Source organism: Heterodontus francisci, chromosome 6 (genome assembly GCF_036365525.1).
Source record: "Heterodontus francisci isolate sHetFra1 chromosome 6, sHetFra1.hap1, whole genome shotgun sequence".
NCBI classification, from domain to species: Eukaryota; Metazoa; Chordata; class Chondrichthyes; order Heterodontiformes; family Heterodontidae; genus Heterodontus; species Heterodontus francisci.
The window spans coordinates 35,465,402-35,482,383 of NC_090376.1; the positions used below are offsets into that span (position 1 = coordinate 35,465,402).

Consider the following 16,982-nt stretch of genomic DNA (forward strand, 5'->3'; position numbering starts at 1 on the left):
AGGCGCCTCTGGCGGAGGGGGATCTAAGAGACAGCTGCGGTTCAGCCTGAAGCTCCAAGACGTGAACAGCAGAAGCCAGCAAGGCCAAGAAGGACCCAAGTATGCCTGAGAGTCTACAAGACTCGCGTAACCTACCTGCAGATGTCTGAGTGACACTGTCAGCAAAGGCTATGGCTATGGCCGACACAGACCTATGCGGGTTTCTGTGCGACAAATTGGGACCAATGGGATTTGGTGGTTACCCTGTGCCAGTGGCCCTCGAAATAACCGTGGCGCTCAAGTTTTATGCATCGGGATCATTCCAAGGATCCACCGGGGACATGTGTGGGGTCTTCCAGGCTGCAGCGCACTGCTGCATGAAGGAGGTGACATATGCCCTGTTCAAGAGGACCAGCGACTATGTGGACTACCGGACAGACCCTGACAGTGTGATCGAGGGGACCATCGGTTTTGGGGTGATAGCTGGATTCCCACAGGTGCAAGGTGTAATTAATTTTACACATTTGGCCATCAAAGCTCCCATGGACCAACCAGCCACCTTTAGCAACAGGAAGGGGTTCCTTCAATAAACGTTTAACTGGTCTGCGCCTACTGAAAGCATTTTCTACAAGTGTGTGCCAGCTTCCTGGAAAGCAGCTATGACTCCTACATACTTTGACAGTCCCAGGTGCCACAACTTTTCACTCCCCCCGCTTCCCTTCAGAGGTGGATTCTCAGGTACAAGGGCTACCTCTTGAAGGCATGGCTTCTGATATCTGTGAGGAACACTCACAGTGATGCTGAGGAGATGTACAACACTTACACAGCTCCACCCAAGCGACCATCGAGCAGGCCATTGGGCTGCTGAAGATGAGATTCTGCTGCCTTGATCGATCTATTGGAAACATAGAAAATAGGAGCAGGAGTAGGCCATTCGGCCCTTCGAGCCTGCTTCCCCATTCATTATGATCATGGCTGATCATCCAACTCAGTAACCTGTTCCCGCTTTCTCCCCATATTGTTTGATCCCTTTCGCCCCAAGAGCTATATCTAACTCCTTCTTGAAAACATACAATGTTTTGGCCTCAACTGCTTTCTGTGGTAGCGAATTCCACAGGCTCACCACTGTCTGGGTGAAGAAATTTCTCCTCATCTCAGTCCTGAAAGATTTACCCCGTATCCTTAGACTAGGACTCCTGGTTCTGGACTCCCCCACCATCGGTAACATCCTTCCTGCATCTACCCTGTCAAGTCCTGTTAGAATTTTATAGGTTTCTATGAGATCCTCCCTCACTCTTCTGAACTCCAGCGAATATAATCCGAACCGACTCAGTCTCTCCTCATATGTCAGTCCCGCCATCCCAGGCACATCCAAGGGCGGCACAGTGGCGCAGTGGTTAGCACCGCAGCCTCACAGCTCCAGCGACCTGGGTTCAATTCTGGGTACTGTCTGTGTGGAGTTTGCAAGTTCTCCCTGTGTCTGTGTGGGATTTCGCCGGGTGCTCCGGTTTCCTCCTACCACCAAAGACTTGCAGTTGATAGGTAAATTGGCCATTATAAATTGCCCCCTAGAAGAGGTAGGTGGTCGGGGAATATAGGGACAGGTGGGTATGTTGTAGGAATATGGGATTAGTGTAGGATTAGTATAAGTGGTCGGCACAGACTCGGTGGGCCGAAGGGCCTGCTTTGGTGCTGAACCTCTAAAATAAAATAAAATAAAAATAAACCTTCGCTGCACTTCCTCTATAGCAAAAACATCCTTCCTCAGATAAGGAGACCAAAACTGCACACAATATTCCAGGTGTGGCCTCACCAAGGCCCTGTATAATTGCAGCAAGACATCCCTGCTCCTGTACTCGAATCCTCTCGCTATGAAGGCCAACATACCATTTGCCTTTTTTACCGCCTGTTGCACCTCCATGCTTACCTTCAGCGACTGGTGTACGAGAACACCCAGGTCTCATTGCATATTCCCCTCTCTCAGTTTATAGCCATTCAGCTAATAATCTGCCTTCATGTTTTTGCCACCCTGCAGTATGCCCCAGAGAGGGTTGCATGTATCGTGGTGGTCTGCAGTGCTCTACACAATCTTGCACTTCAGAAGGGGAAGGCCTTATATGAGGAACACATGCATGAGCAACAAACATCCTCTGATGAAGAGGATGCAGATGAGAGACATGGCCAAGCAGCTGTGGAAGAGCACAACACGGCGATGGAGGTCAGACAAGGTGAGCAACGTGCAAGGGACAACCTCATAATGGCGCAATCAACAATGTGAGCTCGTGTCCGTGGGACAGCATTCGTGGATTGCTTCTTCTCTCACGTTGCCATGATGATGATGTCTGTGGTTAAATTGGCACTGCTCCACGGATTATGGTGAGATTCAGAGTCACAATTAAGGCATGTTAGAAGCTGATTTACACACAATGAAGGCTAATGATTGGCACAAAAGAGCATTTAATTAACGTCAACAGGGCCTAGTTGTGTCACCCGTGAATACTTGTGTGTGTGTGTAGGATTTTGTTTTATAAGCTTGTGGGTGCTCCTGCGCGGTGTAACCCCTGTGCTAGCAGCTGTGCTGGAGGAAGGCTGCTGATCAGGACGTCCCTTGGCCTGAGATGACCAGCAGTCGTCCACTGGATGCCTGAGCCCTGGAGGGCCTCGGCTGCCCGAAGGCTTCCTGCACTGGTGCAGGACTGTTCTCAGGTGTTGTGGCTGCTGGAGCTGGACTCACTGGTGGAGGGGCTGAGGAGCCCGGGTCCACACTCGAAACGACCAGAGGGAAGACCCCAAATGTGGAGAGCATCCTCACCTACTCCCTCTCAAGGCTCGCTTGAACCTCCCTGCTTACCAGAGAAGGACTAGGAGCAGGAAAAATCTCCAGGCTCCTGGTCCTTCTCTTACCTAGCCACTGCTGATCTGAACTCATGGCCAAGGCGAGGGTTTGCAGCTTATGGCATGGAATGTGGCTCTCCAAGAGGGTCGCCAACCTCTTTATGGATGAAGCCATGTGCTTGTATGCCTGGGATGTGGCAGCAGTCATGGTTTGGATGGACTCCCCCACTGTCCACTCAAGGGTAAGCATAGCCTCTGGCATCTCTGCTAGATGTTGCCTTACCTCTCTCTGCAACTCCAGCATGCCCTATGCTATCAACACCAGAAGCTCACCATCAGCCTGGGGTTCAGCATAGGTTTGGCCACCCACAGTCCTCCGACTGTCAGAGGCCTTGGCTGTCTCAGCCTCAGCCAGCTGCCCGGGCGCGCGTGCAGTGCTCTCACCAGCTTGTGACTCTAATTCTAAAGCCGAGCGTAAACCCACTGAGGTGAAAGTATTTGTGCTGGTGGAAGTCATGGAACGGTGCATCCTCTGAGCGCTCCTCGTCATCAGAGGTTGTCAGGGAGTCACTTGGGGGCAAAGGTCACCTGTGAAAGGCGAACGGCAAGATATAATGAAAACAACATGTGTGGATTAGGCTACATATTTCCCATTAAGGACAGCATGCCAGAGCTAATTCAACATTACTATTGCATTTTTATTTGATCAACAATAATCACTCACTTGCTCTGGGACCCCGAGCTCCATGTCTGAAATGGCACATCTACCTTGGCTACCAGCTAGTTCCAGTGCCTCCTGTTTGGCCTGGCTCAGAGGACACATGTCTAGCACTCTGCCACCTGTCCTGGCCATCTCCCTCCAGTTATGGAATCTCTTCTCCTGAAAGAGCAAGGATGCAGCTATTGAACCGTACCAAACATCACCATGTGGCAGACCATGTAGTGACACCCAGATCACATCAAGTAATTTTGGAACATGCCACTTACCTTTGCTGAACGCAGGAGGTCATTGATCCTCTTCCTACACTGGACCCAGTTTCGTCGGGTGACCCCACCGCTGCTGACCTCCTCTGTGATCTCTGTCCAGGCTTGCTTGGTCGGGCGGGAGGACCTCTTCTTCCCATCGCTGGGAAAAGGACCTCCTGCCTTCCCTTGCAGCCTGGAAGAGAATCAGCAGGGAAGCTTCACTGAACCATGGGGCTACCCCTGCTCGGACTTCTGACATTGTCAGCAGTATGCCCAGGAGGGCTGCTTACTGAGGTAGACATTTTTGTAACTCTACAGTGATTTTGGGTCAGTGAGCTGCTGTGGAATCCAGGGAGAGCGTGAATGCGGGGCTGGCAGGCTTTTAAAGATGGTGCCAGCACCTGGTCCGACATCAGGTGATGCCGTGAACGGCGTCTCCATTGCCACCCCCGGCATGTTATTGGGGGAGACGACCGCCTCCATATGCAAAATGGCTGCTGCGTGGCCACTCACATGACAAGCGGACTGCCGTCATTTTGTATATGGCGCGGGGTCATAAAATTCCGCCCAAATGGGCAAAAGACCTGTTATTATGTTGCAAGATATGGGCAATTTTCCACATTGTTACGCAGATACCAGTGTTGTAGCTATACTGGAACAGCTTGGCTTGGAGCGCGGCTAGTTCTAGAGCACAAGTCTTCAGTACTATTGCTGTCATGGTGAAGGATGCCATTCAAGTCGGGGAGCCAAGGGGAATATGGTACTGATAGGAGACAGTATAGTCAGGGGAAAGATACTGTTCTCTGCAACCGCGACCAAGATCTCTGAAGGTTGTGTTGCCTGCCCAGTGCCAGGGTTAAGGACATCTCATCATGGCTGGAGAGGAACTTGGAATGAGATGGGGAAGATCCAGTTATCATGGTCCATGTGAGAACCAACGACATAGGTAGAATCAGGAATGATGTTCTGCTAAGAGAATTTGAGGAGTTAGGGTCCGAATGAAAACGCAGTACATCAAAGGTAATCATCTCTGAATTGTTACCCGAGCCAGGCGCCAGTTGGCATAGGGTTAATAGGGAATTAAATACATGGCTCAAAGAGTTGTGTGGGAAGAAGGGGTTTAAATTCATGGGGCACTGGCATCAGTACTCAGGGAAGAGTGAGCTATTCTGTTGGAATGGGCTCCACTTAAACTGGGCTGGGACCAATGTCCTGGCCAGTCGTATAACTAGCGCTGTGGACAGGCCTTTAAATTAATGGAGGGTGGGGCTTCAGGTGAAGGTAGCTTTAGATATCTAAAGAGAAAGATTGAGGCTTCCGAACAGTATAGCGTTGGGGGTAAGGACAAATAGAATGGAATAGGAAGGAACAGAGAGTTTAACAAAAATTGTACATCAGCAACTAGGGTCATTGCAGGGAATAGAAGTAAAAATATGAAATTAAAGGTTCTTTATCTGAATGCATGAAGCATCTGCAATAAGATAGATGAACTAATGGCACAAATAGAGGTAAATGATTCCAATCTAATAGCCATTATAGCCATTACAGAGACATGGTTACAATGCGATCAAGATTGGGAAATAAATATTCTCGGGTACACAATATTTTGGAAAGACAGACAGAATGACAAAAGAGGAGAAGTAGCCCTGATAGTAAAGGATCACATAGGGACATTAGTAAGAAAGGATCTGGCCTCAGAAAATCATGAAGTAGAATCAGTATGGGTGGAAATTAGGAATTGCAAGAATCAGGAAACACTAGTGGGAGTAGTTTATAGGCACCCTATTAGTAGTTAAACTGTTGGACATAGCATTAAACAAGAAATTATTGGAGCTTGTAACAAAGGCAATGTAATAATTGTGGGGGATCTTTAATCTTCATATAGACTAGGACAATAAAATTGGCAAGAATGGCCTAGAAGATAAGTTTGTAGAATGTTTTTGTGACAATTTTTTGGAGTAATATGTTGTGGAACTGACTAGGGATAAAGCTATCTTAGATTTAGTATTGCGTAATGAAGCAAGGTTAATTAGTAATATCAGAGTAAAAGATCCACTGGGAAATAGTGATCATAATACCATTGAATTCCATGTTACGTTTGAAAGTGACATGCTCCAGTTACAAACAAAAATCTTAAACAAACCAATCACATAGGAATGAGGGGTGAACTGCCTATGGTTAATTGGGTAAATAGACTTATATGTATGGCAATAAATGAACAGTGGGAAACATTTAAAGAAACAATTCAAAATGTTCAACAAACGTACATTCTATTGAAAAATAAAAACTCAGCAAGACCCATCCGTTCCTCACTCAGGAAGTTAATGTTAGTATTAGATTAAAAGAAGAGGTTTACAATGTTGCAAAAAAGAGGAGCAAGACCAGCAAAGGGCCACGAAAAAGTTGATAAAAAGAGAAAAAATAGAATGAGAGTAAACTAACCAGAAATATAAAAATAGATTGTAAGAGCTTTTATATGTATATAAAAAAGAGAGTAGCTAAAGTCGTTTAGAAGCAGAAACAGGAGAAATTATCATAGAGAATGAGGAAATGGCAAAGGCATTGAAAAGATATTTTGGGGGGAATTTTATGCTCTCTCTGCGACAGGTTTGGAGGTGGGGAGAGCAGAAAATCGGGTGGGATGGTGTGGGATGGGGGGATGGGGGTGTCCCCCACCATCCTGCCTCCCCCAAAATTTAGTTTGGTTCAGCCCGTTCACAGGCACGTAGTGCCTGAACGATGTCAGGATAAAATTCCTTCCCAAATCTCTGATAAGGAGGTTTTAATAAGACATATTGCTGAGCCAGAAAGCCAGAAGCCAAGAGGCTAAGAGAGATCTATTCCAGCAAGGAAGAAGGACCCTGCCAGAATACCACTTTTAAACTACCTAAAGGCAGAGACAAAAGGTTACCTGAGATTGTAAATGGAATTTTTGCCATTGAACTGTGACTAAAACTTCACCAAAGAAGTCTGCAGCAAAACATCCGTCCACTTGAAACTTTCCAAGTTTGACTTCAGTGAACCAGGAAAAGAAAAACCAGGCCTGTACCCCATTTAAATTTTCCTCCCGGGAAAACAAACAAGGTTTCACAACAAACTCTTATTTAGAAATACCAGACCTAAATGCACGCTACCTTTTAATCTCTATCTTTTCTTGTGAATTCCCTTTTGAAGGCAACTATTGAATCTGTACCACCTTTTCAGGCAGTACATTTCAAATCCTAATCATTCAGATGTCAAGAAGCAAAAAAAAAATCACCAGGTTTCCATTCTTATGTTCCATGGCTACACCTGCACCAATTGTATCTCGTCAACAGCATGCACTGCCTCTCAGAGGGTACAATGCCGAAAGAAATTAGGAGGTTTTCGCATTTCTGCTATTTTTCTAACTAACAGCTGTGCCTAAGAATATTGCGCTAATAATGTTTTCTGCACCAATTTACCTACAATCCCCAGGGGACCCAGTAAATTAGTGGATGTAACTTATTTGTTGCTATGATTATTTTCCTCTTTACAAAAAAACTGTGCGCGTGTGCCTTGCCTCAACCACCGTGAGGTACATGAGTGCTTGTCAAGGCTGGGCGTCAGTTGAACATTTCAAAACTGAGATTGATAAGGCTTTTGTTAGGCATGGGGTTTTATGATTATGGAAGCCAAGATGGTAGATGGAGTTAAGGTACAGATCAGCCACTATCCAACTGATATCAGTGTGAATGTTACCTCTGAATGTATGTCATAAGGAGGCTCATTTCTTTGGCACTGAACCGTTTTGGCACCATGGAGTAACATTTGGAAGAGGTGAAACATAGGTATTAGATGTTGGAAGCCAAGTGGGTGATCTTGGCAACAACAACAATATTCATTTTGGTAACACAGAGTTTAAATTGCTGATTCAATATTCAGTTGCATTAAGCCTTGATTTAGGTAGCCTGTATAATGAATCCCCCTAAAAGGTAGGATGGCCTGCTGCACATTTATTCATCGCCTTTTCTTTTGAAGCTTATATGTGTGCAGAGTCTAAGCTGGGCCATTCCTAAACATCACTCGCACGATAATGCCAAAAATATTGTTTATGAAAATTAGGAAGTTGACTCCTACCTTCTCCATTTCAGCTGTTAATTATTTTTGTTAGTATGCTGTGCTAATCTGCATACATTTTCCAACAGCACAGATTGCCCACTGTGACTTAACCAGAAATAGCATCTGCCTAATTATCCACCTGAAAATCTCCAAAGTGTTTTGTGAGCATGCATGGTTGCAGAAAGAGTGGAAAAATAATGTTAAAATAGACGTGTCTTGAATCATAGGAAGAAAATGAGTTTCAGCATGTCTAACTATCCAAATGATACAAATAATAGAAAATATAATGTGAATCTTAAGGATTAAACATTTGTCTGAAACAGTGGTTGGAACTGACTTTAATTACTGGAAGAGATACCAAGTGAAGTCTGGAACAAATAGCACTGTTGCTGCTCATGTTGCTTTGGTAACCCACCAAAGTGCTCAAGCTATCTCTACGATGCTATATTTAATACAGTGGATTGGGCCACTGGGTTACAATGATGGAAAGAATCATATCCCATTCTTATTCTTCTATTAGGATTCAGAGATTTTTACTAGTGTTTTGGAGCAGCATTCCATAATTCCATATGTTTATCTCTGAAAACTGAAAATCAGCAATCTTGCCTTTGCATACTAAGGGGCTGTTGCTTATATAATATATAAAAGGGCTGCTATTTTACAGGTGCTTGCCCTGTAGAGAATTTGCAGGGATACAGGGAAAGGGTGAGAGAGTGGGACCAGCCAAATTGCTCTTGCAGAGAGCCGGACGGGCTCGACAGGCGGATTGGCCTCTTTCTATGCTGTAACCATTCTCTGATTCCGACAATTACCGTATCTGAAGGAATCTGTACACTACATTGCCATAGTCTTGCACCTGTAAGGAATTTAGCAGATACTATAAAAAATAATTATGACACAGAAATAACAAAATCTGTGAGGGATTAAATGACCATTTTTTTTTTCATTTCCCCAAATTTATTTTTAAGAATTAAATAATAGCAACAATAAATTGAAGCATAAAACTGGCAAACATTTAACAACTAACGATGTGGTTATAAACAATTTTTTATTTAAAATCTTCAAAACTTTTTTTTGCAGGAGAGAACAGTTACATGCTGATGTTCACACTGATATAGTGTTGCTGTATATCCTCACACTGATATTGTACTGGTGTATATTCTCATTCTGACACCAAACTTTATTTTGTTAAATAAAGTTTTTATAAATAAAGTCTCACTGCTGCATATTCTCATACTGAGACAAAACAAGTGTATATTCCTATATTGCTGCATGACACACTGAGATGATATATCAATTCTAGCATTGATATAATATATATTCTCAACTCAGAATTTGCAACTTAATTGTGCATATTTGCACAGTAATTTTACATGCTTCAGGTCCACCATAGATATGGGAGAGATAGGGGCTATTTCCTTCTCTCTTCACCATCACGACCACCCTTTCCCCTGCCGCCCCCACCCAACTCCCATTCTGGGGATGTAATTGAATTGGTTCATTTTTTTTGTGCCCCTACTAAACCAGTGATGGTGTACATTGTCATAAGCATTAACCAATCCCTTCCTCTGCAGTGGTTCATTATGATGTTTGTGAGAGGGGACATATTGCATGGGTGTCTAGGAAAGGGGTCCGAACTGCTTGTTATTTTCACAGCTCTAAGGGGAGTCCATACTTGTGTTCATCTCAGGTGAAGCTTGCCCCCTTGGGAGATAGAGGACTAGATTCGAGGGGATATTAATAATGATCATAAGCCCTAATGACATTCCAGATCACATGCTGAAAAGATTGGATTTGGGGACTGGACCATGTCACAATGACCACATCCTCTCCAGCAATCATCTGAAAGAGAGGAGCAGTATCTATGGTTTTGTGTATTGTGACATGCTTGGTGCACACATTTGAATTCACACTTGCATATTCTACCACAAGTGACAGATTGTTCCTGGATTTGCTCCCATTCTTTTTCTGTTCCCCTGAAGCAGTCTCCATTTTGTTAAATAAAGTTTTTCACAATATACTACAATAACAGACTTTTTTTTCTCTCCAGCAGGCGCTTTCAATTGTTGAGAGCTTCTGAAACTTGCCCCAACCACTGGATCTGTCCTAATTATTTTTTTCCACTTTTCTATTTTAATTTCTCTACATGCTTAAAGTCGGCTGATTAGATGACTTCTGACAAGCCAACATCCAACCATGCAAATAACAATACTCATACAACATAATTCCTTTCAAAGTTGGCTGATCACACAAAACTTTATTAGATTTTACCTAGAAATGCAATTAACAATGTTCATGCACACGATCGGAATAAATACCTTTGAAAGTCTAGCTCGATGCATTTAAATTTAATCATCCCACTGTACAGACTTGCCAGCGTAAAGTGCCAATTTCTCATCAATTACTCAAGCTAAGAAATTACAAATTTTGATCTCGAGTGCAAACTGCTGTATGGAATTCCAACAGAGCATGGCACTAGCAACTTTCCATATTTACAACAGCATATTATAATATTAAACTAGTTGATCATCTATGGAATTTGCTCTTGGACAAGAACTAATAAAGGGTTTTAGACAAATCAACACATTTGGGAATCATCTTGTAAATGTTTGGTTACTGTAAGGGAACAGATGGAAGCTGGATGCATTCGAATTAAGATGCTGTATTTGCTGAGACAGCTGTTCATTCTCTCACTGCATAAATTACTTTGAAAATATTAACAGTAATTTATAGGAAATATGCAAATGAGAACATCATTCAAAAAGGATAAAAGTTTGCAAAGAAAAATTGAAATTTCCAGATTTAGATAAGAGTTTCTTACTTAAAGAGTCGCTGCAAGGAGCATGTGTTTGAGTATCAAAATCTCCCTGCTACAATTTAATTCCAGAGTTGTTTCAAACTTCTGCTAGCTGATAAGAAAAATTTGGTTTTGAATTATTTCTCTTCAGGCTTATTGAGATCAAGCCATCTGTAATTTTAAAATTCATTACTTGTTGGTTCTTGTGCACAATTCGCCTCGACTGAATGTTATAATTCATTCAGGATCAACATTAGAACTGAAAAAGATGCTGGACAAGAAATTCAATTATGTATCAGTGCTACACAGACTTATCTCCATTCTTCGGGGCTAGGCTGTGACGCAGGCCACTACCTGTTTGGCCTGTGCAGTGTCCATCATCAATAGGGATGCACAGAACTGTGTCCCTTGTGTGTTCCCGAACAGGTGAAAACGGTGTTATCCTGATGTCACACAGCCCAACCAGCTGCTGTGATGTTAGGATACCAAAATTGGAATGTGCAGGTCCTGGCAATTCCTGCATTCTCAACAAGCAAAGCGTGAGAAAGTAAGATGGGCCGTGCAGTTGCATTACTTAAGAGGCCAGTCATCCTGATTGCAGGTAACTAAAATTTATTGAACTTCTTCCATTGAAAATTCTCTGAAAGTCCTTAGGTGTGTATTTGAAGGTGTTTTGGTGTATTTTCCAGCGAGCGTTGCCTCACAGGGATGGCAGAGAAGTAGGTGACCTGTCCATACAAAGGCTGCAACAGGTTTGGGGGCAACTGTGCCTCTGCATCTGCAGCACCACAAGGAGATAGAGCAGAGGCTGCTTGAAAGGGCAAGCTCTGCGCCATGTCCTCTGCCAACTTGGAGCCAGACTCCTCCATGCTCCTTGACAGTGACAGGAGGCTGCCACCCATGCAGTCAGCATCTCCGTGTGCATGCCCATTCATCACTGTCCTGTATGCCACCCCATTGAGGTCCTCATGTGCATCCTCTGCAACAGAACTGGTCTGCTACCTCATCCTCTGGAGAGCTGGCAAATGAAGCATCCTTCATTTGGGCGGCACAGTGGCGCAGTGGTTAGCACTGCAGCCTCACAGCTCCAGGGACCCGGGTTCGATTCCGGGTACTGCCTGTGTGGAGTTTGCAAGTTCTCCCTGTGTCTGCGTGGGTTTTCTCCGGGTGCTCCGGTTTCCTCCCACAAGCCAAAAGACTTGCAGGTTGACAGGTAAATTGGCCATTATAAATTGTCACTAGTATAGGTAGGTGGTAGGGAAATATAGGGACAGGTGGGGATGTTTGGTAGGAATATAGGATTAGTATAAATGGGTGGTTGATGTTCGGCACAGACTCGGTGGGCCGAAGGACCTGTTTCAGTGCTGTATCTCTAATCTAATCTTTACCTGGCCTGGCTGCAACTCACATGCCCAGATGACTCAACATGTGCTGATGCCAACTCTATACTAACCTCCAAGGTGTTTGCAGTTCCGGTATCTGAGCTGGTAGCTGCAATGGTCGGGGCCTCTTCATCAGTGCTGTGCTGCTGCTGTCCCTCCCTCCTGGGACAGTTGCAGCTCGGCAGCTGACAATTATTGGGTGTCTGAAGGCCGGCATAGAAGGAGAGGGTTGGGGTGAAGGAAGGAGTTTGGGGTGGAAAGCAGGAGGTTCATGGTCACACCTTCATCACCTTGTTCATGCAGATAGCAGGATGAGGGTGTACTGGGAATTGAGAAGGGACATAAGGCAGGACGGTGCTTCATCTTCAATGTTCTCAGTGACATCGGATGCTTCGGGTCCTGTCGCAACCAGCCCCGTGATGCTGAAAGCCATCTCCTCTGTAGGCTCAAGAGATGCCGGCGTTCTTGTCCCCTGCTAGTTCTGCTCTGCTTCCTTCTACCCTTCTATTGTATACCACCTTGTCCTGCAAGAGAGAGGGCAGAATGTCAGTGGCTGTGCAGCGTTGTGTTTGGATGATATGTCTGCAAAAGCTGGAGGCCCAGATTCCTACACTGAAATCATTCAGATGAGGTGGGAAGATCAATCTTGTGTCTTACTGACCTCAATCTAAAGGGGCATGAACATGGCCCCTCACCCAAAAATCAGGGTAATTGAATTTCTCGTTCGCTGTTTTTTGGTGAGTCTGTGGAGTAATTTGCTGACTGACATATTATCAACATCAGCTGAGCAAATGCTTGATGATTCAGACTTGCAATATTGTGACAAGACTATTCAAAGATAGATTCCTTCTATGATATACAAAATAAGAGGAAGAGACTATGTTGCATTGAAATACTTCCCCTATCCAACTGTAATGTTGCTCTTTTAAGACTTGACTATTCACATTTTCCTTCAATGAAACCCTGAAATATTCTGCTCGTGGTTCATTCTGACTTAGCATCTTGCCGATTTCCCAAATTTCAGATGGACAAGCAATGTAATAAAACATGATTTAAGTACTGAGAACATCACATTAAAGATGTCAAATATTACTAACTTTTTTGCTTGGACAAAGCAGCAGCAGGTCTCTGTATCTCCAAAACTAATGCTGAACTTTTGCAGGGTGTACTAAACCAACTGATCAAGCAACTGGAGAAGGAGAAGAAAAGCCTTCAAACACAGCTGAAAAATTATGAGTGGAGAATAGAGCAAGAGGCAAAGGTTTGTCTCCCATCTTTTCTTTAGCAGTGTGGAAGCTTCTTAGTTAAAAGTTTGTCCACTTATCCTAAGTGAAAATAATAGGATACGTTTACTGATTCTGTATTCTTAGTGGTGAATTACACTAAGGTATTGTAGTTGTCTGTCCAACTCACTCTTTTTGAGCACGGTTCTCAGTTGGAAATGTGGGATCAGTGAATTTGTCTTAATATAGCTTGTGCCCATCTGAGCCCAGAAGTATTAACCAAATCGTAACAGCAGCTTTGCAATAGGTGACAGGATTGTAGGCCTCGCACAATAAGTTTTATGGTGATTGGTACTTTTTTTCAAATTTGAATTGTGGAAAGTTTACATATTTTCTTGGGCTGTGTTAAATTACAGATTATATGGTACCAGCAGATGTATATATTGACAATCTTGTGTAATCATATAGATTTGAGTAGCAGTTCACATTGAATATTGTCAGACTATTACGACCAGGTGAGAAAGAGGACCAGGGTTCCCTTTCAGCCTTCACCTGGTCTTACTGTAACAGGATTTTATTTTTAAACACACTGTTTTTAGCTCCCCCTTGGTGAATCCTTGTTCACCGTTTTCCAATTATAAGGTAAAGGAATGAGCACAAAGTTTCTTAGGTTTAATGAAGAAAGGTGAAATTTTATTAAACTTAAATTCGAATTCAGTTGACACCTACAAATACACGACACGCCCATGCTAGCATACAGACGCGATACATTCAAATAAAGACAGAAAAGAGCAGAAGAAATAAAGTGGAAAAATTTGAGGCACTATCTGAAGAGTTTTTGTTTACGGGTCTTTGAGCTCACTGGATAGTCCTTGCTTGTAGGTAGATCTTGCTTTTTGTTGGGGTCCACTATTCTTCTTAAACCTTGTTCACTGCAGGAGACTTTTCTCTCTTGGGGTTCATATGTCTTCAATGGATTTCGAAGCTGGTGAGAAAGAGATGGGAGCAGACAGGAGAGAGATGTTCTTAGTCCAGGAGTAAAATTGCCTTCTGCCAATTCAAACACTGTTTCTCCAATTTAAAACTCCCCAAGTTGGCCAGCAGGGTGGTCACATGACTGACTGGTTTGACCAGGTCTGTTCTGTGTATTGTATGGGAGCAGGGGATAGCTCCTTTGTTCCAACTCTATCTGCTAATGTACAAAAATGTCTTTCCGGCCAGGGGCCTGGCAATTCTTTGTAACAGGCCTTCTCTCCTTCCCAGCAACAATCGAAATTTAATGTCCAGCTGGTGAAATTAATGTGCCTCATTCTTGGCAGGTGGGGGCCTGGATGACACAGACCCAAAGTCATTTTTGGCAGAAGATTTACGCTGAACAGGGAGTGAGTATTGCATGCGCCCAGCAGGTTATATGAATTAACTCAGTAATGCTAGATGTACATGTAAACTATGTTTAACACAAAATGTACATTATTGCTTAATTCATCAGGGTCGAGGAGGAGGGTTTTGTATTAACTGCTGTTAACAATGGGTTAGTACTTAAGGGCTCTAACAGGTACAAGATATTTTAGGGTAAATTCAGTGTTCAGTTACATAAGTTTAATCGCTTTTATCTATTGTGGTCTTGTACTTTTTTCCAGAAATCGAATTCATAGCTTTCTCTACATACTAGTTTTGGGATGTACTTGGGCAGAAGAGCTTAGGTCTTGCTTAGTGTCGCTTCCCATTAAGAGTTTGAGAAAATGCATAAAAGTTTAATGATTCTTCCTTTGGCTTCCTTGAACCCATCAAAAGATGATTCCTGATTGAGAGTATTACTTTATATCAGTGCAAATAGTCTGACTATTATCAAATAAATTAATTACTAGCATAGCTCAATGGCGATTTGTGATGTAACTGCTTTCTCAAGATTATGTGTAATAATCCAACTGTTACAACCATTAAATAAAAGATCCTGAGCAGAGAACTTTGAAGATATTAAAGGGGAGTCTTACTCTGGGAAGCCTGAGCAATAAACATGCAGATTTCTGGAGGCCCATTGGGCAGGATTTTTAGGCCTGGATGGGGACAGGCATGGAGGTGGGCAGGTGCAAAAATTAGCCCTACTGGCCAGTGTGCAGTTTTTACATTGCCGTTCCTGTCTCCGGTGATTTTCCTGAGGATGGGGAAGGTGGGCCATGGAATCCCACCTTATTTGGAAATGAGGCCAATTGATCCTGTTGACAAGATCACTATCTGCTCATCAAGGGCGAGTTTGGAACTTTGGTGGGTGTGCAAGGGCTGCATGATGGTTCTGGGCCAGTCCGGGAGCATGGAGGCAGCAACACAGCGGGGAGCCAGTCAAGGCTGCACCATGAAATTAGGTGGGCCCATAAAAGGGAGCATGGCTGAGAGGAGAACTCAGCAATTGGCACACAGGTGTCCAGCTGTGTAGACATTCCGTGGAGAGTTGTCTATGTGTGCTTGGGCAGTGGCATGATGCTTCTGACATTGCAGGGCCATAAGAGGAGGTGATTAGGATTGCAGACATTATTGTGAGTGCAGCTGAGTGCAAGTAAGGTGGTGATAGGATTACGATTCTCAGTATTGGGTTGAGTGGAGAAGAGGATCAACATCCTCAGCAGCAGAGGCAGTGCCCTGGGCATGAGGAGGGCAGAGGAGAAGAACGAGGGACAGTAATGCAATGGAGGCCGGACCCGAAGCATAGGGTGTACTGCTGAAGATGGAGCTACCTGGACATGTCAGGTTTGTGCCCTTATAGTGGAAGACCTCACGCCTCACAGCACTGATTTCCATGCCCTGCCAGTAGCTGTCAAAGTCACTGTGTCCTTGAACATCGTCACCTCTGGCTGCTTCCAAGGATCAGCAGCGACGTTGGTGGCATCTCACAAGCAGCAGCACACCATTGCTTCTTGCAGGTCACTGATGCTGTATTGTGAAAGCTGGGCAGTACTTACAATTTCAGGGAGATGGGCCTCGCAGGCACAAAGGACAGTGGGATTCGCCTCCATTGCTGGATTCCCGCAGGTTGCACCCATGTGATCATCAAAGCACTGCATAAGTGGCCAGTGGGGTTCATCAACAGGAAGGGCTTCCACTCTCTCAACATTCAGCTTGTCTGTAACCATGCCAAGAGCTTCATGCAAGTGTGCACTCACTATCCTGGCAGCTGCCATGATGCCTTCATCCTCCGGCAGTCCAAGGTACCACAGCTGTTCGTTCCACCCCTGTTACAGCCGAGTCAGGAGGAGTACACTGTTTGTTCTAGTTCCACTTCTTCACGGGTCACAACATATATTTAAATTTTTTCCCACTTACCGATACGATCAATCATAGACTCTATTTTTATAGACACACCAACCAGGATTCTTTAAAAACAAAAAAATTATCAGTTTGTTATAAAACAAATCTTATCAGTATTGAAGCAAAGCATAAACACACAGATTGAAGTATAACAATTCCCATTTTAGCTTAGGACCCCCCCCCCCCCCCCCACTACACACACACACATCAGTTAACTGGAAAAATAAAAGGGATTTTGGTTTTAGAGCTCTGTTACAAAAAAAAGACCAAAAAAAAATTTAGGCTGAATACTTGCTCATTCTTGAAGAAAAAAGAGAAGAAATGGAATGATCCCAAATGTATAGATGGCTATCACTGGGATCTTCCTAGAACAGTTCTTTCCAGGTGATGTTGAAGATCAGTTTGGGTAGGCTTTCC

General features: G+C 44.0%; 1 protein-coding gene across 4 annotated transcripts in view; it reads left to right on the forward strand.

Moving 5' to 3' along the window:
- The window catches only part of ccdc169 (coiled-coil domain containing 169), a 105,023-nt gene that overhangs the window by 37,907 nt on the left and 50,134 nt on the right, over window positions 1-16,982 (forward strand). For 2 of the 4 annotated variants that reach the window (XM_068032812.1, XM_068032813.1), the window contains exons 5-6: window positions 13,202-13,300; window positions 14,582-14,644. In XM_068032812.1, coding sequence (XP_067888913.1) covers window positions 13,202-13,300; window positions 14,582-14,644 — 162 coding nt within the window. The remainder of the gene's footprint in view (window positions 1-13,201; window positions 13,301-14,581; window positions 14,645-16,982) is intronic. The other 2 variants (XM_068032814.1, XM_068032815.1) reach the window with 1 other exon arrangement.